Source organism: Colias croceus, chromosome 2 (genome assembly GCF_905220415.1).
Source record: "Colias croceus chromosome 2, ilColCroc2.1".
In the NCBI taxonomy this organism is placed as follows: domain Eukaryota; kingdom Metazoa; phylum Arthropoda; class Insecta; order Lepidoptera; family Pieridae; genus Colias; species Colias croceus.
In genome coordinates this window covers 10224161-10250485 of record NC_059538.1, presented here as the reverse complement: position 1 = coordinate 10250485, position 26325 = coordinate 10224161, and the positions used below count along the sequence as shown (strand labels likewise).

Sequence of the window (26325 nt, the reverse complement as noted above, 5' to 3'; positions counted from 1 at the left end):
TGAGCACTCCGTGGATTAAAAAATTGGTTTGCACGCCATCTAGTTATACTTTTAAGCAACAGTAAAAATCCATAGCCATAGCAACTAAATTAAGCTACCAAAATAACGTATAGATGTCACTATAATCTAATTTTATTTTATTTATCAATATTTTATAGAAGGAAAATAAAGGTACAAGTCCGAGACGGGCCGCAGACCGCAAACTGCAACAGCAAACTGCAAGCGACAGCACTTGTTTCTATGAACATCTGAAATTGATTCTAAGCGCGGCAACACTGCTGCCAGCAGACGCAACGCGCAGCGTGTGGTCGCGGCGCGCAGCGACCGCAGACTGCAGCGCCAATTGGCAGTCGTGTTGCGAACCGCAGAGACTTCACACGTAAAATGTCAACTTTTTCGGATAACGATGAAGAAAAACTTATAAACATTGTAGCTGGTCATCCATTTCTTTACGACATATCCAATCAAAATTACCGCAATAAATTGGTCAAAGATAATGTGTGGAAAGCAATAGGAAAGGATTTAAATAAAAATAGTATGTACCTAACTTAAATATTTTATTCAGATGTTTTTAGAGTACTTACATAATATCTTAATATAATATTATAAACCTTGTGTCACAATGTTTGTCCTCAATGGACTCCTAAACCACTTAACCGATTATAATAAAATTCGCACACCATGTGCAGTTCGATCCAACTTGAGAGATAGGATATTTTAATTCTCAAATCGTTTTAGAGAAAGCGGGCGAAGCCGCGGGCGGTAAGCTAGTTATTATGTAAATTACAAGTATGTTTAAACGAAAAGTTGGTAAAAATGCTATATACATTTTATGTGATGCGTACGGATATTATTTATGTTGCGTTTGAAATCATCCTGTGTGGGTGTTTTCATTAAAATTGGCACTAGTTTCTGTCTCATAACGTTAAGTACCCTTTTCACAATTCGGGATATGTAGGACACTGATATACGGAATGAAGTAGATAAGGATTCATATGTTTCACCGGTGGCCAAGAATCTGTAACAAATATTTTTTTGTTTATTACAGGTGACGAATGTAAAAAGAAATGGAAGGCTATCCGCGATGGATATCATAGATTCAAGAAAAAACATAAATTAGGTACAGGTTCAGCTACTCCTAAACACTCGAAAGGCAAGAGACATCTGCTGCTATCATTTCTGGAAAGTGTTCCCGAACACAGATCGGGTGGCTCAAATATACCTTCGTCACCAAGGGCTCCACAGAGTAATGAGGAGGATAGTGTGGACAATCTACTCAGTTCAAATGAACAAGAAGGATCCAAAGATGGAGCCATGTCTTATGCCGAGCAAGATAGTGACAATGACGACACAACTAAAGTTGAAACAGAAAATAAACAGAAAATAAATTTAGATTTCAAAACCAAAGTATTAAAAGAAGATTCTATTTTAAAAGTATGGAAAGAAAGGGACGAAAAAAGAGAGAGTTTGATTAAAACAATATTGAAAAAGAAGGATGATGACATAGACTTGTTTGTTCGTCACATAGGTGAAGTTTTGAGAAATTTGCCACAAGTGGAAAAAGCTCAAGCTAAGAAACATTTATATGAAGTCCTTTCAGAGTACGAGATAATGGCAGCTAAAAAGTTGTCCAACTCTTCATCCACTTAAACTGATAATTCAAAGATTTCTACATCACTTTCTGCCTTTAGCCTGTCGCCTACACCAAATTCACATTCAAATTCAATTTGCATGCCCTAGATGCCAATATATGGGTTCATGCGCTTAGCGAATGTTGTGTGTGTAGTTATGTTTGGAATTTTGAAGACACGCTTTTTTACAAGATCTTTGTAATCAAGTAAATTTAAAATATATTAATGGGTGGAAAGAGAGCTATAGAGTATGAAAAGCTGCCGCACCGTCAGAACGTCACTGTCTTTATAAAGTTCAGAGGTTGGGTATCTGAAAGGCTTGCATAACATTGTTTTTAGGACCGCTCGTTGAGCTCTTTCAAGGCCGATGAGTGATGTTTTCGCGGCCCCACCCCAAGAGTTAATACAATAAGTGATAATGGATTGGCAAAGAGCATAATAAACATTCATAAGCAGATCAATTTGAGTAGAATTCCAAAGTTTTTTTATAATACCTGAAATTTTACGGACATTGCCGCGAGATCCTGTTTATCTTCCTAGGCCAAGCAGTGCGCCACATAATGAACAATCACATTCACCACGACCCACTGATAGAGGTAAAATTAGGCCAAGCAGTGCGCCACATGTATTGTCGTCAGATCCTTTTCAACCTGGGCCAAGCAGCGCGCTACACGTACCATTGCCGCGAGATCCTGTTTATCTACCTAGGCCAAGCAGTGCGCGACATAATGAACAATATCAGTATCAATTACAGTACCAGGTCCTGTTCATAATATACAGGCCCCGCTTCTCTAATAAGTACCGTAGCCGATTTACCAGGGCCCACAGATTTGTCTAATCAAGCGAATCAAAGCCGTCATGAACCGTCTGAAATAAATGAAGAATATTTTGATTTTATTAACTTACCTTAAAGTTAGATATAATTTTTCCTCCGCAGTAATGGCGTGTCGATTTTTTGGTTGGATGTCATCACTAATAAAACTGAGTATAAAATCGAATTGATTTTTATTTATCCGACAATACTTTCGAAATTTTTCCTAGTCACTAATTATATGGGTTTTAATCAAAATATAATAACTTCCTTCTTTGGTTCAGCTTTTAAAAAAAGATTAGGTGCTTTTCTTTTTCTTTTGGCATATAATAACAACAAGTCATCATCATCTTCCTCTTCTAGTAAAAGACACATTAGTACACTATCGGTAGCGTCTAACATTCTGTCTCGCATGAAGCTATTGGAACAACTGAGACACGGTTCTGTGCATTGTGCAGCCACGGCATGCAGCCGTAGTTGGAATAGCGACCGCAGGCAGCATTGCCATAACCGCAGCCGGTAGCCACAGAGTCGCCTGCGGTTGCAGTCTGCGGCCCGTCTCGGAATTCTACTTTAATAAGTAATTAGTTGTACTATGTTCTTATTAGTTGAGACGGTAACTTTTTTTTCTATCACATCAAATTTTGTTACAACTAGAGTCTAGGCTTAATTTCATCGAAGGAATTCAGTTGTTTAGGCGTTAAAATGAAACAGATAGACATTATGCTAGCGATCTTCGGGGAAAGTAATCTATAATATAAAAATGAATCCCAAAATGTGTTGGTAAGCGCATTACTTGAGAACGGCTGAACCGATTTCGATAATTCTTTTTTTATTGTATTCCTTGAAGTACGAGAAAACGTAAATATGTACCACGGGCGAAGCCGGGGCGGACCGCTAGTTTTTAAATGAAATTAGGTACCAATTATTATCAACCTCAGTTAAAACACAATATATTAAAAGCAAAGGATCAGTCAAAATTTTCCTTGTTTCAATATTGGAGTTTCCTGTTTCACTGCAATTAAATGAAAATCTTCAAAAACGTGAGAAACAATGCATTTATTTTGTAAAGTCTCATTGATAGTTATCACGTACTTTCATAATTTTGCTTATTCTTACATGTACCATTTCGTGATTCTTATCCATTGCCACGTACATTGCTGCTTTTATTAACCAAAAGATCATACAATTTGATACTCACTACGCAATGTAAGGGACATAGATGTATTTGCGAACATATTTTCACCTTCAATACAGGATTAATCTACATATACACTGATAAAAGGGTATAAAGATAAGCATATTCGCCTCGATACGCATCAAAGTATAGAAATTTCTAACAATTCAACACCATTTCATACATAATTTGCTCTATCAACATTCCACACGATTTAAAATCAGTTCCCGCGTTTTTACAAGTCACCGAATACGTGATTTAGATAATATATAAGTTAAGATATTATTCGCAATTAAAATCCATTTATTTATTCTCTAACTAATTAGTATTTAGCGCTACGAGTAAATAATAAAAAAGTTATACCGTGTTAAATAGTCAGTAGTCGTGACACAGGAAAATGTGATTATTGTGTGATGTTTTAATATGACAAATACATGTGTTTTGTTAAGTTGTTATCGAATTAAACTATGGAAACGAAATATAAGAATATAATCTATGTGATACCAGCTCTATTGGTTGCTACAGCCGTGTGTGTATTTTTAGTGCTATTTTTAAGAAGGTGAGTTATGTAATATTATGAGAAAAATATGAGTAAATTCGTGTCGTACCTAATTGAACGAAAATATGAGTCATAATTAAGTTTATTTATATTTATAGATACCTTTTTAAGTAAATAGGGAGTTTGAAATGACACTAATATCGTTGATAACATTAAATGATAACATAAGTATTATAAAAAAGTATCAGCATAACTCATGAACGTATATTTTATGATATTAGAGGTGAAATAATAATAGATGTACTTTTAATAAAAGATAGCACGCTAATAAACGTTGACCTTATTATTTACCTATTTATCCTACCTACCATCGATCGTTATGACAGCATTACATTAAAAACACTAGGATATTGAGGACCTTCATAATTTTATGGGTAAATAAGGGTAAATATATACAACGTTTACACAAAGATAGGTAGGTAGGTACTCAAAAAATATTTAACTATTCACAAGTTCGTATGCTGTATAGCTGTATACTATCTTAATACACTACTTTATGTAGTTACATTATAACATTTTAGTTATGTTGATTTACAATTTTAATAAAATATTTAAACACACTTTTAAATCAATCAAAAAAGCCACAGTATAAATATGGAAAGTAGCTATTTTAAATTTTTCTCTATACCTATTATTATCCCCGATTCCCTACAAATGAAGTTATGTTGTGCCGGACAAGTATAGACACAGACAAACAGACATAATTTCGCATTTTTAATTTCTAATATAAACAAGAAAAGTATAGACATGCTTCAAAGAATTGAGTTAATTACTAACATAATATTAGAAAAACATAAACCTCCTTTTGGTTTAGTCGGTTAAGTAATGTATGTATGAAAAACAAACAGTTAACCGGAACGGAACATTTAATATTTGTAACGTTAGAAGTTACATACATCGTAATAGATTACTAGATATGACATATATAATATAATAAACTGAAGAGTTTGTTTGTTTGTTTGTTTGAACGCGCTAATCTCAGGCACTCCTGGTCCGATTTGAAAAACTCTTTCGGTGTTAGATAGCCCATTCATCGAGAAAGGCTATATATAGGCTTTATATCATCACTACAGGAGCGGAGCCACGCGGGTGAATCCGCGGAGCGCAGCTAGTTATTATAATATAGATAATAATTGTAATCCGTTTCCGTGCAAATATTCGTACAAAACCTATACAAATATTGGCCCCCATGGGCTATGTTTCGAAAAAAATCATTTATAATAAAACTAGCTTACCACCCGCGGCTTCGCCCCCGTAGTCAAAGAAAAACCCGCATAGTTCCCGTTCCCGTGGGATTTCTGGGATAAAACCTATCCTATGACCCAGGGTAAAAAGTAACCTTTGTCCTTTCTTGGGTATCAAAATATCTCTACCAAATTTCATGCAAATTGGTTCAGTTATAAGGCGTGATTGAGTAACAGACAGACAGACAGAGTTACTTTCGCATTTATAATATTAGTATGTAAAGTATGTAATAATATCGTCTTACGCTTGTGGTAGCGTTAGCTACTACTTCTCGTATGTGGGTTTACGTATTCGTGGAAATGTAAGAGAGTAGAGACTGGCAAAACGCAGTAATAAATTTTAATTCCTTCATTCGTTAAAAAAATTTTTTATTATATATAAGGCTCCGTGCAGACAGAGAGCGTTCTGCGTTCCGCGTTCTGCGTTCTGCGTTCTGCGTTCCGCGTTCCGCGTTCTTTGTGATGCGAAGGATCTATAGCGCAGCGCCGCGGTCTGACTGCGTTCTGTGTGCGCCGGTGCTATAGATCCTTCGCATCACAAAGAACGCGGAACGCAGAACGCTCTCTGTCTGCACGGAACCTTAATTATAGGTACACATAATATCATATTTTACTCTGTTACTGTAGAGATGGAGAATGCTACAAAAATTTGAAAAATCTATAGTATATATTGGTAGTTTTGGAGTAGACTCATAAATACATTTATATATACGAGTAAGTAGATAAAATTATTTTAATGAAATACACCTGTAAATTTATATTATAAAATATAAACTATAAATCACATAACAACAGGTACCTAATTAATAATTATGATGTATTAATTATGATAACGATAACACATTAATTTGATCTTGAATATAGTATTATAAATGCGAAAGTAACTCTGTCTGTCTGTCTGTTACTCAATCACGCCTAAACTACTGAACCAATTTTCATGAAATATAGGCTACTTTTTATCCCGGTAAAATGACGCAATCGCGCAAATCCCACGGGAACGGAACTATGCGGGTTTTTCTTTGACTGCAGCACGGGCGAAGCCGCGGGCGGAAACATAGTTATTCTATAATTTCTACACTCTAGTTAAGTACTCAAGTTTATAATTTTTAAACAAATACAGCAATCCAAAAATCTGTTCTAATATTATTAAGCTGAAGAGTTTTTTTTTCGTATGTTTGTTTGCTTGAACACGCTAATCTCAGTAAGATAAGCCACTTCTAGAGGAAGGCTATCGAGTTTATAGACTTCGAGTAAAACCGCGGGGCTCAGCTAGTCATTTATAATTATAATACTAATAAAGTCAATAAGAGATAATTTCTAGTCATCTATCTAATAAACTAGGTAATTTGTAAAATAATTAAATTTGAAGACAATAGTAAGTACATACTTCTAAAATAGGCAATAGACACAAGGTTTCATTAAATAGCTATTTTAATCATAATAATTTATTCATACAATTAATAAATGCAAAAGAAATTTGTCTTTGGAATTTAATAACGGTTTTTATTACTGAAATGCCTATTTTTTATCAAACTCAATATTCAATTAGACTTCTTCTAGAAGACTTTTGAAACGTCATTACATATTTTTAACATTTACCACCGATTCGGAAAGCAGTATCTACGGAGAAGAACCGGCAAGAAACTCCATAGTTGCTCTTTTTAATCTAAGTTTTTAATCATGTCAGTTTTACAATTTAATTTTACAAAATACATACGTAACATCATATATTATCATAATATGCCAAAGAACTGTCCTGTGGTTTTTACGCGACAACCCTCCATGGGTTTTTATCGTCCATATATTCCTTAATACTGTATTTATAGGCTCTCTGAACTAGTACATTTTTTTATATAAGTCCAAAGCGTTTTCACTGATTTTGAATATTCTCTTGCTATAATCGCAAGAAAGATAATTTTATTATTATAACTTTAATTATTACATTATAACTCATTATTTCACTGGGATCGGGAGTTGACAATTGAAAAAAGAAGAAAAAGGACTAATTTTTTGGCAGTGATTTAGTTTTTTTTTTTATTTATTTGAAAAATAAAGTTGCCCGCTGAAAATTCTCATTTATCACGAATAAAACCGCGCACGTGTGCTAGTATTTACATTAATACTAGAAATGTCTAACCATCCAGCCATTACAAATGATCAAATCTATTAAATCAATCAGTAATAAAAATTCATAATATTCATTGTTGCAATTACAAAACTAAAATCAGGTTTCATTAATGCGTTTAAAGTATCGTTGTTTTGATGTTAATCATTAATATTTATGAAGGTATTACACGAAAGTTCTTATGCTATAAAAGGTATAAATTTCAATTTTCAATGTTATTTTTGCGTTTGATTATGTCGATGAAAAATATATTTTTTTACTTGAGATATAATAACGTGCGTGTCATACTAATGTTATAAATGCGAAAGTTTGTGGATGGATGTATGTATATTATGTATGTGTGTATGTTTGTTACTATTTCACGCAAATAGTAATAATCCGACTACAGCACACATGTAGAGGGTAACTTGGATTAACACATAGGATAGGTTTTATCTCAGAAATCCCACGGGAATGAGAACAATGCGGGTTTTTCTTTGAAAACGCGGGAGGCAAGCTAGTATAGTATGTAGGTAATCTATAATTTGCATTTAATACGAAAAAAAAATATCTGTCCCACTAAAAAATTCTTCCCGATTAGACTTCTAGACCCGAGATAAATATTTAATGTGTTTATATTGCAAATATTTATATCAATTTTACTGGCTTTATTTTACAGATTTGTTTACCAAATAATACCAAAAATACCCTAATATTATTAAATATCCATCTGCAAGTAAAATATTAAAATATTTTTCAATAAGAAAGAAATATCCATTTAAATAAACTTTCGAATATAATATATCTATACCAATAATAACGTTAGTGTACTTTATATTATTAAAATAACCGCATTTTACTTAATGCACATTGCGGGTTACGTGGGTGAAACCGCAGGTCACAGCTAGTTTAATATAATATGGATGACCTTTCTCGTTTTGATTCATAATTAGAGTTGTCATATTTTAATGTTGATTTCCATGCACCTAAATAAAATAAATAATAATCAACATTCAACAAACAACTCAGGGTTGCTAGCTTAACATATTAAGTACATACATTTTGTTACTTATTTCCTCATTTTTAAATCTATATGGCCAAGAATGAATAAGGCAATTCATAGAATTTATATTCCAAACAAGTTTTTTTCCATTCTTAATTAATGCAGTGCAATGTACATATTTAGATATCTTGATTTTTTCCCGTTACAGTTTATCGAAACTTTTAGACTAGGTAGTTCTAAAATATTTTGTTTTTACGTTTTAACCCATTGAGCCCCGAGCGGCCCGATCGGACCATGACACAATAGATTTTCTATTGCGTCTGTGATTCCGGGGGCTGAGTTATTCAATTTGTGTAATTACCTATATCTTTGCTAAGAATATATTTGTGAATTGTGACTAGCTGTGTACCGCGGTTTCACCCACATTGCTCCGCTCCTGTTGGTCTTAGCGTGATGATATATAGCCTATAGCCTCCCCCGATAAATGGCCTATCTAACACCGAAAGAAATTTTCAAATCGGATCAGTACTTGTTGAGATTCAAACAAACAAACAAACTCTTCAGCTTTATAATATTATGGTATAGATATTCAAAAAATAATAATTTGACACGTGAATTTGGAAAGTAATTAAGTTTTTACTATTGTATATTTGTATAATGCTAAAAAGTAGTTTCCTACATATTTTTATGTAATAGTTTTATCTTATGTACGATATATGAAATGCTAGATAAACTGGTAAAACTCTTGAAAATTAAATTATTAGCTAAGTAAGAATCGAACTTCGCATATTTCATGGTTCCGTAGTCAGATTGAGAGTATTTAATTCTTCCCTATTTAGAAATAATTTTCATTTATGCTCGGCTTCTATAAGTTAAGCCTCTTACTTTACTCGATAAATTAACTTCAGTTTCATTTTGATATGTCTTGCTTAGGTTAGCACAAAGGCTACTTACCCGGTTTACAAACGAGTGGCGACGGATTTCGCTCAGTATTAAAAGTTCCAGTATACCACCGACGGTACCCTAAAATGCCGGCCTTCAACCACTGAACCACAAATCCAGCTAAAAATAAAAACAGTTGAATGATTGTCGTAATAAGCACATTATACATCGTTCATTCACATCGACAACTCGTTTCATAATGTCGAATCTGTTAAAATTCGTGTTCCTTGTAGCGCTATTTATTATTTGGTAGGTTAAGCGTAATCCTATAAATAAATAAATATATTGTGTGCTGAAATATAAAATATACCTATATATTTTGTGAAGAAATTTAACAGTTGTCAGAAATTAAAGTTAAAAGTTGTGATGCTATTATTAAAAAGTTTAAGCAGTGTGTGTTAAGTGTGATATTTTTATAAAGTGTATTGGAGGATTGAATATGTGATATTGTTATTAAGTGGATTATATTTTTAATAATATAGATATTTTATTTATATTTTAGTGATGGAAAAGATCCGAGACCAAAATTAGTGATAGACCATGATGGAGGTGCGGACGATGCAATTGCAATTTTCATGGCTTTATTGTACGAAAAAGCCTTTAAAGGGTAAGTGAAATTATAATTAAAATTAATTAATTAAATATCTAATAATTTATTTATATGTGAATTATTTTATTATTTATTAATTATAATAATTAAGTCTAAAATAGACTCATATCTATGTTACCTTCAATTTTGCCTGCGCAATAGTTCGAAATTTTACTGAAAAATATATTAATATAATATACTTATAAAAAACAATTTTTATTCGAATATAAAATAAATATAATATTACTTTTTGGATATTTTTAATCATACAAAAATGCTCATAGTTTTAAAAACGTATGCAAACGTATACTAATTTGTAAAAAATATTTTGTAGTGTTGTGTAATGTGTACATCAATGTAACTATTAGTTATTTCAATAAAAGCTTGCGTTTTACTTTTAGATAGAAGTCAAATTAGGAATTTAACTCACTACACAACATTAAAGACAACAAAACAATTACAAAATTCACACTATTTTTAGTAGGTTGCCTGGAAGACATCACTCTTAAGTAATAAGGCCGCCTTCTGTGCTGGACTAGTTTTTAATTTTAATTTTAAGGATTTATTTGTATGCCAGCATTATAAAGTGTAAATAAATGAAATTCACAGGAAAGTATTTTTACAAAAGTGAAAATGCCAAATTAATGAAGATGACGTCATGTTTGTTCATTTATTGTAACTATAACAGCAATTTATACATACAATTAACGATTACGATTATACGATCGCAAAACTCATTTACAATTGCTTCTAAATACCTAATGATGATTGGCTGTACATCACTGTCTGTTATAATTTCGAAAATTAGGAGACATCATTTTTATGGATTCTCAAATTTATTTAGTAAGGATGCAATAGGTTTAGAGGCATTTATTTTGAAAGAAAAAAAATATAAGGCTTATTCAATTTAACGCAAGTCAAAATCTCCGCGATCTATTACGATAGATCGCGGCTTGCGCTATCCTTTTACTATGAACAGCATAGGTCCACAGGAGAGCGCCGAGCAACATGTCCTCTCTCTGGAAAGGCTCGCTGCCGACTGATTTTAATCGGGTCGCGCGCAGTGTTTTATAGTACTTTAAAAAAAATTGTAGAAAAATAATAGAGGTACCTTAGTTGATTTTTTAAATTTTATCTTATAAGTAAGACGTTCTTTTATTGCAATATGTATAAATTATATTCAACTAAGTCAAATATCTTGGTGAAAATAATCATTTTGTCGACTATAATTTCTAAAAAAATTCACATTGTTCGGATTTTAATTTCGTAAGTTAGGAGTCCAAAATAAAAAAATCTCTTAACTAACTATTTTAATGAGGATTTTTGCAGTTAGTTAAAAAAAAATGTGTGTTAGATCTGTCAGCAATTTCAGATATTTTTAGCTTCGAAATTGACACTAAAAGTGAAATCAAGTAATCATCGGCTCAGTTATCTTGATGGTATTCACAAATACTGTATTAATTGAAAAAAACTCTTAACTAACTATATAGACAATAAAATTTCCTAAAATTATTAGTAATCCATATGTTTTTAAGATAAGTGGTTGATGGACAATCTGGTTTGAAAAATCACATATTTGAGCCAAACAGCGCACGGACCGCGTACACGGCCTTAAGCCATGTAACATAATTATTTTTTTACGAATTGAAATAATTAATACTTTAGTAAATACTAAATACTGCACTTAAGGCTAGAAAAATAGAATAAAAATCCCCGTGATTTCTTCTCCGTAAAATTTGCCCTTTATATTGATAGACTAGTAATCACTTTTTTCGCATTTTTAGGCCTGAAGTAATAGCTCTCACGACAGTCCACGGGAATGTCAATGAAAGCCAAGTTTTCACGAATACTCAGAGGATATTGAATATCGCTGACAGACAAAATGTGAGTAAGAGGTTTTGGGGAATAACCAGTCTTGATACCGAAAAACGTCAGAGTTGCAGAAATATGAAACTAACTAGCTTATTGCCCATAGCTTCGCCCGCTAAAAACTATCCTAATCGAAGTTACCCGAAGGTTCAGCAATTTTTGCGCGAAGAAATAACAAACAAACATACCTACAAACTTTCGCACATAATATTTGTAAGACATTTAATTATACCTACGATATCTCAATAATTATAAATCCATAGCAATAGGAAAACTCGTGTCCAAGTACCTAAGGTCAGTACCTAAGTTAAGAGTCAATTAACTAATCGTAATTATACATCTAAACTCTTTTCTTTAATGAAAAAAAAAATACCAGAAGAATTCGTATGCATTTTGTATACATAATCGAAAACGACAAGAGTCAACGACATATAAGTGACAGCGACATGACATTTCTTTTCAAACTTCAGTTGACATGTTGACATATCGATAAACAATTGGAATCAGTAAAAATATGTACTGAATAAATATGTAATAAATATTTTAGGACATTTATCACACACGACAAGATGATCCCATATCAAGCCATGTCACAGAATACTTATAGATAATAGCTTATGCCCAAATTAAGCTTTTCGCTTGTGTTATGGAAACCGATAAAGATAGAGCTGATAAAGATACAGTGAAGATACATAATATACTAAGATAATATATAACTTTAAATACATACATATATCACTTAATATATGGATAATTAACACCCAGACGCAGCAAATATCGATGCTCATCACACAAATATTTGCCCTGGGTGAGAATCGAACCCACGATTCCTGGCTTCGAAGGCAGACTCACTATAATATAGTACCAACTAAGTGAACCGATCATTCAATAAAATCGAAGTTCTGGATATAGAATCGAATCCCTATTGTTGTTTTATTTTAAACTAGCTGCTCCGCGCGGTTGCACCCCCGTGGCTCCACTCCTGTTGGGCGTAGCGTGATGATATAATATTATAGCCTTTAGCCTTCCTCGAAAAATAGGCTGTCTAACACCGAAATAATTTCCAAATCGGACCAGTAGTTCCCGAGATTAGCGCGTTCAAACAAACAAACAATCAAACAAACAAACAAACTCTTCAGCTAGTTAAATTCACTTTCCAGTGAATTAATAAAAAGAATTATATATCTTAAATTATTTTAATTAAAAAGTAAAATTACAATATACGTGTTATTATGAGCACGATGCTTCACAATATATCTTTATTCTAATATTATAATTTAAAGGAATAAAACGTTCTCACGAACGAAAGCACACCGTCAGCGCTTCACATTACATATAGCGTAGGGTTGTCACATAACTCCTCCCCCCGCAGATCCGCAACTATTTTAGGACATTGAGTGAAAATGTTGCGGCAGGATCAACTTCTGGGGCTGATGTTTTCTGTGTTTTCTGAATATTCATTTTCTTTGATTTGTAGCGACGATAGCACAGGAACATTGAAGTTTACAATAGTGAGGTCGTCAGTACGTAGAGAACCGTTTGTCGGCAACGTTGCTATAAAACTGCCTTCGAGATGAAGGTATTCCTTATGATTGCAGGATAATTCAACTTTTGTGAGATGGAAAATAATGGTGTAGTGACTGTCGTCCAATTTCTCCATTGCTGGCTTAGTTAATGTTAGGCAGGTGGATTCACAATCGCTGGATATCTCTTGCGTGATGATGAGGTTTGTGCAGTCAATACAGTCGGGTGAACTTCTTGTATGATGGTTTAGGGTCTCTTCACATAGAAACCGATTGCTCTTCGATTGAACTTCGGGCATTCAGCCTCTATGTGCACATAAATATCTTTATTGGTTGCTTTATAGGGATAGGGAGGTATGATGATAATATGATTTGTACGATTAAAGTGTGAGGAGTTATAATGGGGAATCTTAATATAATTACTATCCTATTTTAATTAAAGTATGATCCAGTGCGAATTATTCGCGGAGATCTACATTAATAATAATTTGTTCTGAATCGTAAAAGGAACGTAAAGTAACTAATATAATACTTAATATATCTATCTCTAACATAACATGGTGCGCTCGCGATGTACGCGTAAAAGCTAAACTATCCTCTATATTTCTTATTACTAAAAGTAAATTATCATTAATATTATCGTCTAAGGAGTCTAGGAGTTGCGCTAATTCTGTATAGTACCTAAACCATTTATCGATCTACGTTTTACACTGGTTTTAAAGCTTCTAACAAGGACGATGCCTTATCCAATTTTTCGTTTAAATGTTGAACCCTTTTTATATAGTAATAATGTACGGTTATCAAAATTAAAGGGAAGTAGTGGGTTTTGGAGTACGCTTGAGTCGGGATTTTGAAACAGGTAAGCGTTTTTTGGAAGTATATACATGTATAGGTAAATTAGACACAACTTTGTCTTTTATGAATCGTGAAGCTAACTTTTGTCTCGCGGCTAACGGATTACGTATATATACTTCTTGATCAGGTGCATAGTCAATCTCAGGTTCTCTTCGGGTATTATGTCGCGTCATAATCGCTTCACGTTCTGCGAATGATGAGTCATGTATTAATTTATAAACTGTCTCCATATTAATGCGATGGTTATGTATGTATTGTTGTAAAAGTCTTTCCGATAAATTTAAGTCAGTTGGGTCTCTAGGGTCATAATGTCCTGTAATTACGTCATAAGGTCGGCATTTAGTCAGACTGTGTACAGAACTATTATATGCTAAGATCGCGTAGGGCACTAAATTTACTGCGGTTTCATTTTTATGCTTTAATTTTAATATTCTTATATGCTCGATAAGGGTGCTATGGAAGCGTTCTATCATACAGTTTTCGTTGGGGGTATGAGGAGCAATCATATGATGGTTAATCTTATGCAGACGTACAAATTCGGAAAATACTTGATTTGTAAATTCAGTACCTCGGTCCGTAGTTATCGACATAGGCGAACCGTGGTGCGTCATGAAAAGTAACAATGTTTTAATGATATTCGGTGCAGTACTGTCGCTTATTCGGTACGCTTGAGCATATTTAGAGAATGAGTCAATAATAGTCAGATACTTATCATGTTCTAGAGTCAATACGTCAGCATGAACAATCTCAAATGGTTTAGAAGGAGGAGGCACTATTTTAAATACTGGGCGTACAGGGTTACGGTCGTATTTTGCACTGTTGCAAATTGGGCATGTATTTATGTAACTTGTTATGTCGGTTTTCATTTTAGGCCAGAAGTATCGTTGGGACAAGGAAAGGTAAGTCTCGTTAATACCGCGATGGTTCGTTTTACCTTCATGATATTTTCGAATAGTATCTTGTTGAACTAAATAATCAGTTATATCTTCAATCTGCCGCTTAACAAGAAATAATTTCATACATGAATTTTTAAAAGTATTTTGAATTAAAGGTACTATATCGAACATTTTACTAATAGGATTGACCAAAATTGCAGTACGAATTTTAGGATCTACATACTTCTTAATCAGCTCTACAATGTTTTCTTGTAAGCTGTCTTCGTTAATTTGTACTGAGACACGTAAGAATGTATCAAATGGCTTCTTTATGGAAGGTTTCGTTGAAGGTGAGTTATTCGTGATTTTTATAAATATCTGTTTACGAAATGTGTTAAGTGGGTCATCACTTATAGGAATGTCAAGAATAGGATTTTCACGGCTAGTATGTTTTGTGCCTTCTGGATTAACGTTAAGAGTTTCGTCTATACCGTGAGCTCTTAAGGAGGGGGCTGTATCTGTTGATGATTGGCTAATTAAAGGTCTGTCGTCAGGTGCAGAAACAGTCGATGATCTACTATCTAATGGTCTGTCGTCAGGTGCAGTTACAGTCGATTCAGAGTCAGAAATATTCACTATCATAGATTCTACGTTTTCATTATGCAATTCTATGCGCGACAATGCGTCCGCGTTCGTGTTACATTTACCTTTCTTATAAACTATCGTATAATCATATTCAGACAGCTTAAGGCGCCAACGTGTCAGCCGAGAATTCGGTTCCTTGAGATTCATTATCCATTGTAAGGGCTTATGGTCTGTTATAATTTTGAACTTTCTGCCAAATAAGTACGGTCGGAAGTATTTTGTTGCCCATACAATTGCCAATAACTCTTTTTCAATGGTACTGTAATTCATTTCACTATCATTTAAAGTACGCGAAGCATATGAAATAGGTTTGTCAGAACCGATTGGGCCTTGGGATAATATGGCACCAATAGCTACGTTGGATGCATCAGTCGTAAGTATAAACTCTTTCGTAAAATCTGGGTATTGTAATATGGGGTCATTCAATAGAAGTGTTTTACATTTTTCGAAACAATTGACGTATTCTGAATCTAGAATAATTTTACTACCTTTTTTCAAACATCTAGTTAACGGTTTTGTAACACGGGCAAAGTCAGGGATAAATTTTCTGTAATAACCTAGAAGACCTAAAAATTGCTTTATTTCTTTAGAAGTTTTTGGAATAGGGTATTTAGTTACAGCTCTAATTTTATCTGGGTTTGGTTTAATTCCGTCTCTACTAATTATGTGTCCCAAATATGCAGTTTCTAACCTAAGAAATTCGGATTTGTCCATTTGAATTTTAAAATTTGACTCACGTAGACGTTGAAATACTTTTTTAAGGTTATCAATATGCTCTTGTAAGCTGGTGCTAAAGACTATAATGTCATCTAAGTAAACTAGGCATATTTCGTTCTGTAGACCGCGCAAGACATTGTCCATGACCCTCTGAAAGGTGGACGGAGAATTCTTAAGTCCCATGGGCATTCTCAAAAATTCGAAATGCCCATGTTCCACGCTAAACGCAGTTTTAGAAATATCACTAGGATCCATCTCCACTTGTAGAAACCCGCTAGCTAAATCTAATGTACTAAAGTATTGACACTTGCCTAATTTGTCAAGGACGTCAGTAATATTAGGTATAGGATATCTGTCGTCAATAGTTTTTTCGTTTAATTTACGAAAATCTACGACTAATCTCCATTTCTGCTTCCCTGAAGCGTCTGCCTTTTTGGGAACAATCCAAATTGGTGAGCTCCAGGCTGAGTCTGAAGGTCTTATTATTCCTTGACTTAACATTTTTAGAATTTGATCTCTAACTTCATTTTTATGTACAAATGGATACCTATAGCTTTTAGTATGAATTGGTACTTCGTCCGTGGTTCGTATGCGATGTTTTATTTTATTAGTAAATGTAAGTGGTTCATCTTCTATATAGAAAACGTCTGAATACTGTGCAACTAATCTTTCTAAGTTAACTCGCTCTTCCTGATTTAAATGATCTGTACGTAACCGAGATATAACGTCTGATGTACGGGTTGATAACTTATTTTGATTAAATAATTCAGTATTATAAATTTCACCGGAGACATGTCTATCCATTGAGAAAATGATATCATGTTGAGTTGGATTACGAACCTCTAAAATTCCTCTGTTATTTTTAACCGACGTTAAACAATGAGGTATAACGCAATTTGAAATAAATTGTTCTGGTATGAAAGTGTCACCATTTGGTACATTAACGGGTAATTTAAGTAATTTGGAAGACTCCGCTGGTAAAACGCATTCATATAAATTTACATTGCACGAATTATACATTTTAATAGGGTTAGTGGCATTACGCGTAATAAACTGCCGGGTTTTTAAGTCAATTTTCGATTCCAATTTTTCAAGTAAATCGAGGCCTATAAGTCCGTCAAATACGTCGTGAAACTTATATACAAATAGTGTAATTTTATCAGTCTCTTGAAACTCTTTGAAACATGGTATAGTAATAGAGAAATCGTTTCTAGTGGTGGCATGTATATTAGTGACTTCGAAAGGATCGTAATTTAATCTTATATTTGAATAAAACTTTTGAACCGCTTCCGGACTTATAAATGACTGATTAGCTCCTGTGTCTAATAATAGTTTTAATGGTGGGTCTAAAATCTGTATGTACGGTAGCTGCCTTTGCGTCTGCAAATTAATTTCTATCTTGGTTTTCTTGTATGGCTGGCCTTCGGAAAATTTTCGTTGTCAGTCGAGTCAGTGTGTTGGTTAGTATCATTACTTTCATTAGTTTCATATACGTTTTCGGGTGGCATGTCACAATTTTGATCATAAATCGCCTCGTAGTTAGAGTAATAATCGTCAGCATAGTCAACATAATAGTTATTATAATCAGCGTCGTAGTAGTCATAGTATGGAGAGTAATATTCATATGGCACACATTCATTAACATTGATATCACGAGTTTTAAAATAGTTAGTAGGTGGTGGGTTACCATGCTTACGCCAGTCATGTCCAGTCGAGGGTGATTCCTTCGCGACATAATGACTCACGCCACTCATTGGCGTTGGACCTTTATAATAATTTGGTTGAGCACGTTGTGGTAATCGGAACACGTTGCTATGGGGGTTATAGTTAGGTGGAATAGCTCGGAATATTTGTTGGGTACGTGTGGGCATTCTAGGAACATGCTGCTGGTTTTGAACAGGCATTCTAAATTGATACGGTGGGTTTGGTCGGACTTTAGGAGGAAACATATACGGTTGAGGTACATAGAGGGGCTTGGGTACATGAAAATTGGGTGACGCCATTAAAGAATTATTATATATAGACTTAGGTACATTATTATAATTCGAATAATTAAATTTGGATGAAGCATCGTTTCTTTGTTGTAAGTACATTGTATTTAATTCCTCCTGAACATACTCTAATGCTTTCTCTATTGTTTCGGGCCTCATACAGCGTATACGCGACCCGAGGGGTTCTTTAAGACCCCGAACAAAAGCTTGTTTTGTCAATTTCTTATATAGGTCCCGTTTTGCGTCTATAGTACTTTTAAGAGATTCATGTAAAGTTACGTAAGTCATCATGGTACTGAATAAAGACTGTAATCTATCATAAAACTCTTGGGGCGAGCTGCCGCCCTGGGTTTGTGACGCTATATCATTATACAGAGCCGTCTCGTCCCTCTGGTCAGAAAAATTGTTAACTAGGGCCTCACGGATTCCACCCCAACTATCAGGAATACCGTTAGTATTAATGAGGCGTGCCGCCGGTCCCGTGATTTTATTTAAAATGCCGTTTATCAACGATAAATTAGAAAGAGTGGCCTCGGGGTCATCTCTTATATATTTAATAACTAATTGGTCGCATATTTTAATGAATCTTGTTAATACATGGGGGTTACCATCGAAATCTGGGACCACCCTTAAGCATTTAAAAATTTCTTCCGTGTCAAACGACATATTAAAACTATCAATACTTCTAATACTATCAACTAAACTATTTCTCGAGGACTGTTGGGTATTAACAGCCTCGGTACCCCGGGATTTCCTAGGATGGAAAATCGTGAAGGTTTATTCTAAAATTAATATAGGAATATAATATAGGAAAGCAACACAATAAAATAATTCTGTGCAACTCACATTAACATGGTTTCTGTATCGATGGCTGGATACTGCTGATGTTCTGGATACTCGCTTGGGTTTTTAAAAAAACCGGTCGGCCGCGCGGGGCCTCGGAACCGATATTTATTTCGGATATCTTCCCGCCGGGCGACCCGAGTATCCTACCGACTGCGCCAGTTAAATTCACTTTCCAGTGAATTAATAAAAAGAATTATATATCTTAAATTATTTTAATTAAAAAGTAAAATTACAATATACGTGTTATTATGAGCACGATGCTTCACAATATATCTTTATTCTAATATTATAATTTAAAGGAATAAAACGTTCTCACGAACGAAAGCACACCGTCAGCGCTTCACATTACATATAGCGTAGGGTTGTCACATAACTAGCTTTATAATATTAGTATAGATTATAGATAGACTAGCTTTCCGCCCGCGGCTTCGCCCGCGTTTTCAAAGAAAAACCCGCATAGTTCCCGTTCCCGTGGGATTTCAGGGATAAAACCTAGCCTATGTCACTCGTGGATAATGTAGCTTTCGAATGGTGAAAGAATTTTTCAAATCTGCCAAGTAGTTTCGGAGCCTATTCAATTCATACAAACAAACAAACAAACAAAAAATCAAACCTTTCCTCTTTATAATATTTGTAGAGATATAGTTTCTCTCGTGTTTCTGAAGATAACAGACATTTATTGAGCATTTCCAAAAATAATTTAATTTTGCCATAATTATAACTTGTTTACACCTTAAAATATCTTACTTGACGCGCTACCTATGTTCTTTGTAGTAAATAATTAGTTCTTGAATACCTACTTATATGACAAAAATTACGGTCGTTACACGGACTTACACGAGTTGATACGACTATTTACCTAGCGACAATTTTAATTACTTAGTAGATATATTATTTTACGGAAGTGTGTTTTTTCGTTTGTCCTTCTTTAACGTTAGAACGGATCGATTTCATGATATGATGTTTTGACCCAAGATAGTTAGAAGGCTGGAGGCACTTTTAACCGCGAACATAGGCTACTTTTTAGAGCGATACATCGTGTTGGCAACTTACTTTGATTACTCGAGCGAAGCCCCGAGCGGAAAGCGAGTCTATAATCTAGTATCTACTAAGATAAACTATCTGAGGATCTGCTGGTAGACATAATAATCTACCCATCGGGTAAAAGAATGGTCAAGACACGTTTTTCTCTTCATCACAGGTCAACTCGAACTCTATGGGTTAATTGCACACACACATGAAATTTTCCTTAATGTTACAGGTACCCATATATCGGGGTAGTAAAACTTCGTTCATAAGTAATATAGAATCAGATTACTTCTTCGGATACGATGGTCTTGGAGACAATGAGGTAGAAGAATATGAGCCTATAGAGGCACAGGATGAACATGCTGCAATGGCTCTTGTAAGACTGGCTAGGAAGTATGAGGGTAAATAATTTGATACATTTTACTTTGATATATTTTATGTAACTAAACTGATAGTTTTACTTGTACTTGGTAGTCCGTATAATGAGGACATATTACGTCTAATTACTGAACTATCAAGTTCTAAAAGAAAAACACTAAAGGAGTTTGGGTTAAGTTGACGTCGTGATGAACTTTAGCTGCCAGTGATGAAACTTGGATATTTTAAAAGAGCAATATATTGTAAGCCAAAGTTATTATGGACACAAATCTCGAAACGCATTCGAATCCCTTTACGTTAGGTTACTGAACTATCACGATCACAAGGAAAAAGCAATTTACCTACTAACCGTGAAATCTGAAGACAACAAACGATAGATGGTAAAAAATAATGTCCTGTCACTCAAAAAACTGCAGAATTAAAATTGAAAGAACTTCAAGTATAAAACTATTCTATCGAGTTTGGTGAAACTTGCATCGTTTAAACTGAAGTCAGTTTTGAAAATGTAGAGACTGTTTATTATTGCACACTTACATATTTTTTTTATGTTTGCTTGGGAATCCTTATACATTCTAGATAATATTCCTGCTATAAAACATTAATACCTTGATTTCTAAAACGATAATACATCAATATTTATTTTCCAGGTAGATTAACAGTAGTTGCTATAGGAGCGTTGACAAACATAGCTTTGGCGATAAAATTGGACCCGAGATTTAGGTCCCGGCTTGCACAGTTATATGTGGGGGCAGGACATATACATGGTAAATATATAATCATATTTATATATAGTAATATACTACCTATATATTTTAAATTTTGTCTAGTTCTGACAATTTGGAAATCATAATATTATGAAGAAAATTAAAATACTGATGTAATTACTGAACAGTTGTTGTTAACTGTTCACATCAGTGTGAATATAGTATTTTCTGGTGTTTGATTTTACTCGAGTAGTAATTAAAGATTTTAACGGATTTTAAACACGATTTATTACTTATTCATTACTTATATTATTAATATGTGCGAAACGTCGAGAAAATAATATAATGAAAAAATCGCGTTCAAATTCCGGTAAAATCTTTAATTTATGATGTTAATATATGTAATATTGAAAAATTAAAGTAATCTTACGTAGATTTCTCTAATTCAATCGGTTATTAATTAATTGCATTTTTTGAAATAAAAAGGTTGATTATTATAAGTCAAATAAAATACACTTAATGATATTAAGATCGTTCAAGAGTCGGAGGTTTGATGGCAATAAACAATTAATTACATATGCAAGGTTTTTGTAAACATTAACCAGTTATTTTAGGCTCTTTTGTATCTAGTGTTTTTAAGCCGCTCTCATGGATAATATTAATATCTACATCCTTAACATATATAATTCATTGAAATAAGATTTAGTTAGGGGAGACCGGGTTTGGTTGTCTCACGGGTTGGTTGTCACAGGGGTCTTAACACAAAACTGAACTATCGAATAAGTCTGTTGAACAGCGTGGCAAGAGCGATACAGTGACAACGCTGTCCCCACTTCGCGTCAGACCGCTCCGATCTACCGTGAGGGCCTCACACGAGTTTATTGTTTTCGCACAGCAAAAGTAAATTTTTGTGCTGTTGTGTCGAACCTCGTAATTATACGTTCTTGTTTCACAGTAATAATCTTTCAGTTCATTTGATGATGATGAAATGTGTTTTATAATATCGTAATACAGTTTTTTAGATATTCATTGACCGGAATTTATTTTCAATGTTTTTTTTCTAAAACGTGTCATGGGGCTCGTTGTCACAAATTTTCGGGGGCTGGTTGTCACATGTCAACTAGCTCCCTGTATGCGAGCTGACTTTATTTGCGTTTTGAGGTTGTTTGTTTCAGCCGTTAATTTTCAATCAACACCGGAAAATCACCCTAACAAACCTGCTGGAAGTCCATATATCCTTGATGACTCTATATTGACTCACGCTTATTATTATTTGCTAAAATTGTGATTCTTAATATTCAGACTGAAATAAAGACTGTCTACGGTTTCATTTGGTTAAGAGTTCTTAATTAAAAACTATTCCGTAAAATTATAAGACCAAAAAGTGACTTTCTATTTATAAATTGCCTGTTATTTAGTATGTGACTACCTACCCTAGGCATTGTGACAACCATCCCTGACCCGGGGTTATAAGTCACATTTTTCTTTAGGGTGAAAATACAAAATATTTCTACAACTGATAATATAATACAAAAATACGTTTATTTATTTTGTAACAGAATAATTACACTATCGTTTGGTATACAAATATCATTCCTTAACAACGTATTTTGGAAGTTACATAAAAAAAGTTAAAAATGTGACTTTCATCCCCGCTCTCCCCTACTAGCTGCGGTTTTAGCCCCATTCCACTCCTATTGATCTTAGCGTGATAATATTTTATAGCCTATAGCTTTCCTCGATAAATGGGCTATCTAACACTGAGAGAAATTTTCAAATCGGAATCGTAGTTATTGAGATTATCGCGTTCAACCAAACAAACTCTTCAGATTTATAATATTAGTATAGATTACATTATCTACCACATTGTTCCAAAATTTTAACCAATGAAACTTTTAATTATCTAATTATTAATTATCTTTTTTTAGATGAAAACTACAAAGAAGCAGAATTCAACGCAGCCATGGATGCTGAAGCGTATCGAATCATAACAAATGGCAGTAAGCCTGAAGATCTTAGTATAGTGCCCTTCTCTCCTATACGAAAGAGCGTAACTGTAGAAACGGTAAATAAAGTTTATTTTATACTAGAGCCTGCCCTGGTTTTGTTTGTGGTACATATAATATAGCCTATACCGCTTTAGCAATCAGGATTATCGTACATATCCAATGGTGAAATAATTATTAAAATCGGTTCAGTAGTAAGACAAATAAAATTTGATGACTGATGATAAGAAGTCAATAACTAATTTTATTTTAAGTAATTAAATGAAACAAAAAATTTTGCGATGGAATTTCAGTGAAAAATGACATTTTCATAAAAAACACACACAAGTGACAATTACATATCTACTACTATATACTAAGTAGTAGAAAAGGGGAAAAGTAGTAAGTAATTAGATTCCTCATTAAAAAACCCGAATAAGGTACATATATTTCTCGTTACAATATAATATTTTCTTTAGCACATTCTCAAAATTCTTATACCAATGTAAATTGTTAAACTATGTTATGACTATTCAAAAGTGCTTCTAGAAGAAGTCTAATTGAATAGGTAAATGTTTCAGTTTGATATAAGAAAATTGTCTTTTAAATAACCCTACAAATTTCAGGACTGGCGTCTCAACGTTCTTGGCGCAATACCAAGCACAGTGATGCAATATTTGAACAAATTTGAGCGCCTCTCGATACCGGCTCAAGCCCCTCAGTGGGTGCTTTTGGACCCCGCTGTCATGGCCGCCGCGATCAACGACAGCATGGCGGATTGGAAGATGTCCTACAATAGTATTGGTTTGTGTGGTGAGTATGTTTTATAAGCAAGCTTTCATCCATGTCCATGGCTTCGCTTTGTTTAAATAATAACTAATTATGTACGTAAATCTTTATGGAGAACCACTCATAAAAACTAGCCTTCTGTCCACGGCTTCACCCGCTTTATCTAAATCTTAACAAATTGCATACTAAAATCTTCCTGGAGAGCCACTCTATCCATTTTTAAGAATTCCATCAAAATACGTTGCGTAGTTTTAAAGATCTAGGCCGGTTACAGAGCTTCACCGACCGTCGCATCCGCGTCAGTGCGTACGTCAGTCGCGCTTGTCATACGTATGGAAATTCATAAACCGTACAGTGCTATACCGACCGACCATACGCACGCGTATCTTGCTACGCACTGCGTACGAGGACCGTCGGTCGAGCGCTTACGCATGCGTAGTGTCGGTCGACTGACGCGCTATGGAAACAATTTGTTTCCATTTGTTTCAAACAAATTAACGCGTTCAGTGCTGTACAGATCTACTGACTACGCGTAACGCGCATGCGTGTATCGTCGTCGTGAACATGAACATCGATACCAGGTCTGGTCAGTTTACTGGTACGCAGAGCACTGAATGATACAAACTGACGGTCGGTCAATGTTGTCAGGGCTGATGGTACGCACTGACGGTCGGTGAAGCTCTGTAACAGGTACAGAGGGACACACAGACAGCGGGGAGCAACTGTTTTATAATATGTATCTTGTGATACTTTTGGCAGTCAGCAGGGTCATAAGTGGAACGGACAGGGCCTGATTAAAAAACATTTTGTTAAAATTACTTTTAATGGTGTATGTAGAGAAAATGTTTTTTGTTTACAGAGAATAGAGGAATCGCTACAAATAATTTCACATCAGAGAAACCAAATGCCAGAGTTTTGTATTCTATGGACAGAGATGAATATAAACAACTTCTGTATAATATATTTTCCCATGAATAAAGAATAATCTCAATCAAAACTATGAGTGAAAAAAAAAGTAGAAAATTTCAAGATATGGCTTGCTGGAAAAATATACATCTGCCCACAAATATCAACTTATTTTTCATGAATTCATATTATTTTGAGTGAGAACATTTTTTAATTCTTCGTTAAAACGTATCTTTCCTGCCGTGGCTTTGGATAAAGGTTTTTAAGGCTTCGTTAATGTTCTCATACGTGTTTCACATAATTTACTTGGTATATTTTGAATATGTACCTATATCCAACATTGTGAGTGATAAAATAATAAAACAACGTCATAACTATTTAGTATATACTAGTCTGTACCTTAACTGCTGAACAAATTTGGACAAATTTTTGATATATTGATAGATGAAATCTTAGTGTAGCAATGTAATACAACAATATATTATGTATATAAAATACATTTTAAATATTGTTAAGTGTGAAATTCTGTACAGTGTTTAATATCAACTGTGATATTTGATTCTTGTAAATTTGTTTATAATTATTGCCTTGATAATTATATATTATAATGATATCAATAAATAGTATTAAGAAAATGCTTGCTTTTTATTTAATTTTTTACCACATACGTCAATTGAAATGTGTTTTAGCAAGAAACATAGGTATTTTTACGATAAGATGCTAATAATATAGCTATAATTAGAAAGTAAAAGTAATTTGTTTTCTTTTGTTCTTTTTTCATTTTAAAATCCATACTAATATTATAAATGCGAAAGTAACTCTGTCTATCTGTCTGTTACTCAATCACGCCTAAACTACTGAACCAATTATCATGAAATTTGGTATGGAGATATTTTGATACCCGAGAAAGGACATTGGCTACTTTTATCCCGGGAAAATGACGCAATCCCGGAAATCCCACGAGAACGGGAACTATGCGAATTTTTCTTTGACTGCGCGGGCGAAGCCGCGGGCGGAATCCTAGTATTCTATAAACACGAACGCTAAACCGAAAAAGATAATTATAATATAAAAACCTAAAAAGAATGCAATACCTTCAGTTTGTCTCTAGTTGAATCTGAAAAACCTTCTCAAAATTATAATTATAAAGAGG

The 26325-nt window shown here is 33.9% G+C and overlaps 2 protein-coding genes across 3 annotated transcripts; both read left to right on the top strand.

Annotated features, from left to right (window-relative positions):
* The first annotated feature begins 369 nt into the window (after positions 1-369).
* Positions 370-2626, top strand: LOC123704548 (transcription factor Adf-1-like). The gene is made up of 2 exons (XM_045652928.1): positions 370-535; positions 1049-2626. The coding sequence occupies exons 1-2, from the start codon at positions 385-387 to the stop codon at positions 1648-1650; spliced, it is 753 nt and encodes a 250-aa protein (XP_045508884.1). The 5' UTR covers positions 370-384; the 3' UTR covers positions 1651-2626.
* Positions 2627-4058: 1432 nt separating this feature from the next.
* Positions 4059-25807, top strand: LOC123703096 (probable uridine nucleosidase 2). Of its 2 annotated transcripts, none has more exons than XM_045650981.1 (8): positions 4059-4178; positions 9974-10078; positions 11845-11944; positions 20643-20811; positions 21436-21552; positions 23421-23557; positions 24104-24290; positions 25126-25807. In XM_045650981.1, exons 1-8 carry the CDS (start codon positions 4087-4089, stop codon positions 25242-25244), a joined length of 1026 nt encoding a protein of 341 aa, XP_045506937.1. In that variant the 5' UTR covers positions 4059-4086; the 3' UTR covers positions 25245-25807. The 2 variants fall into 2 exon arrangements, with proteins under 2 accessions (XP_045506937.1, XP_045506946.1); XM_045650990.1 differs by lacking the exon at positions 4059-4178 and adding an exon at positions 9586-9720.
* Positions 25808-26325: the final 518 nt, after the last annotated feature.

Coding starts and splice junctions, on each gene's coding strand:
- LOC123704548 (XM_045652928.1), top strand. CDS start 385: ATGTCAACTTTTTCGGATAACGATGAAGAAAAACTTATAAACATTGTA. Junction 536..1,048: donor AAAGGATTTAAATAAAAATA/GTATGTACCTAA, acceptor TGTTTATTACAG/GTGACGAATGTAAAAAGAAA.
- LOC123703096 (XM_045650981.1), top strand. CDS start 4,087: ATGGAAACGAAATATAAGAATATAATCTATGTGATACCAGCTCTATTG. Junction 4,179..9,973: donor TTAGTGCTATTTTTAAGAAG/GTGAGTTATGTA, acceptor TTTATATTTTAG/TGATGGAAAAGATCCGAGAC. Junction 20,812..21,435: donor ACTGGCTAGGAAGTATGAGG/GTAAATAATTTG, acceptor TTTATTTTCCAG/GTAGATTAACAGTAGTTGCT.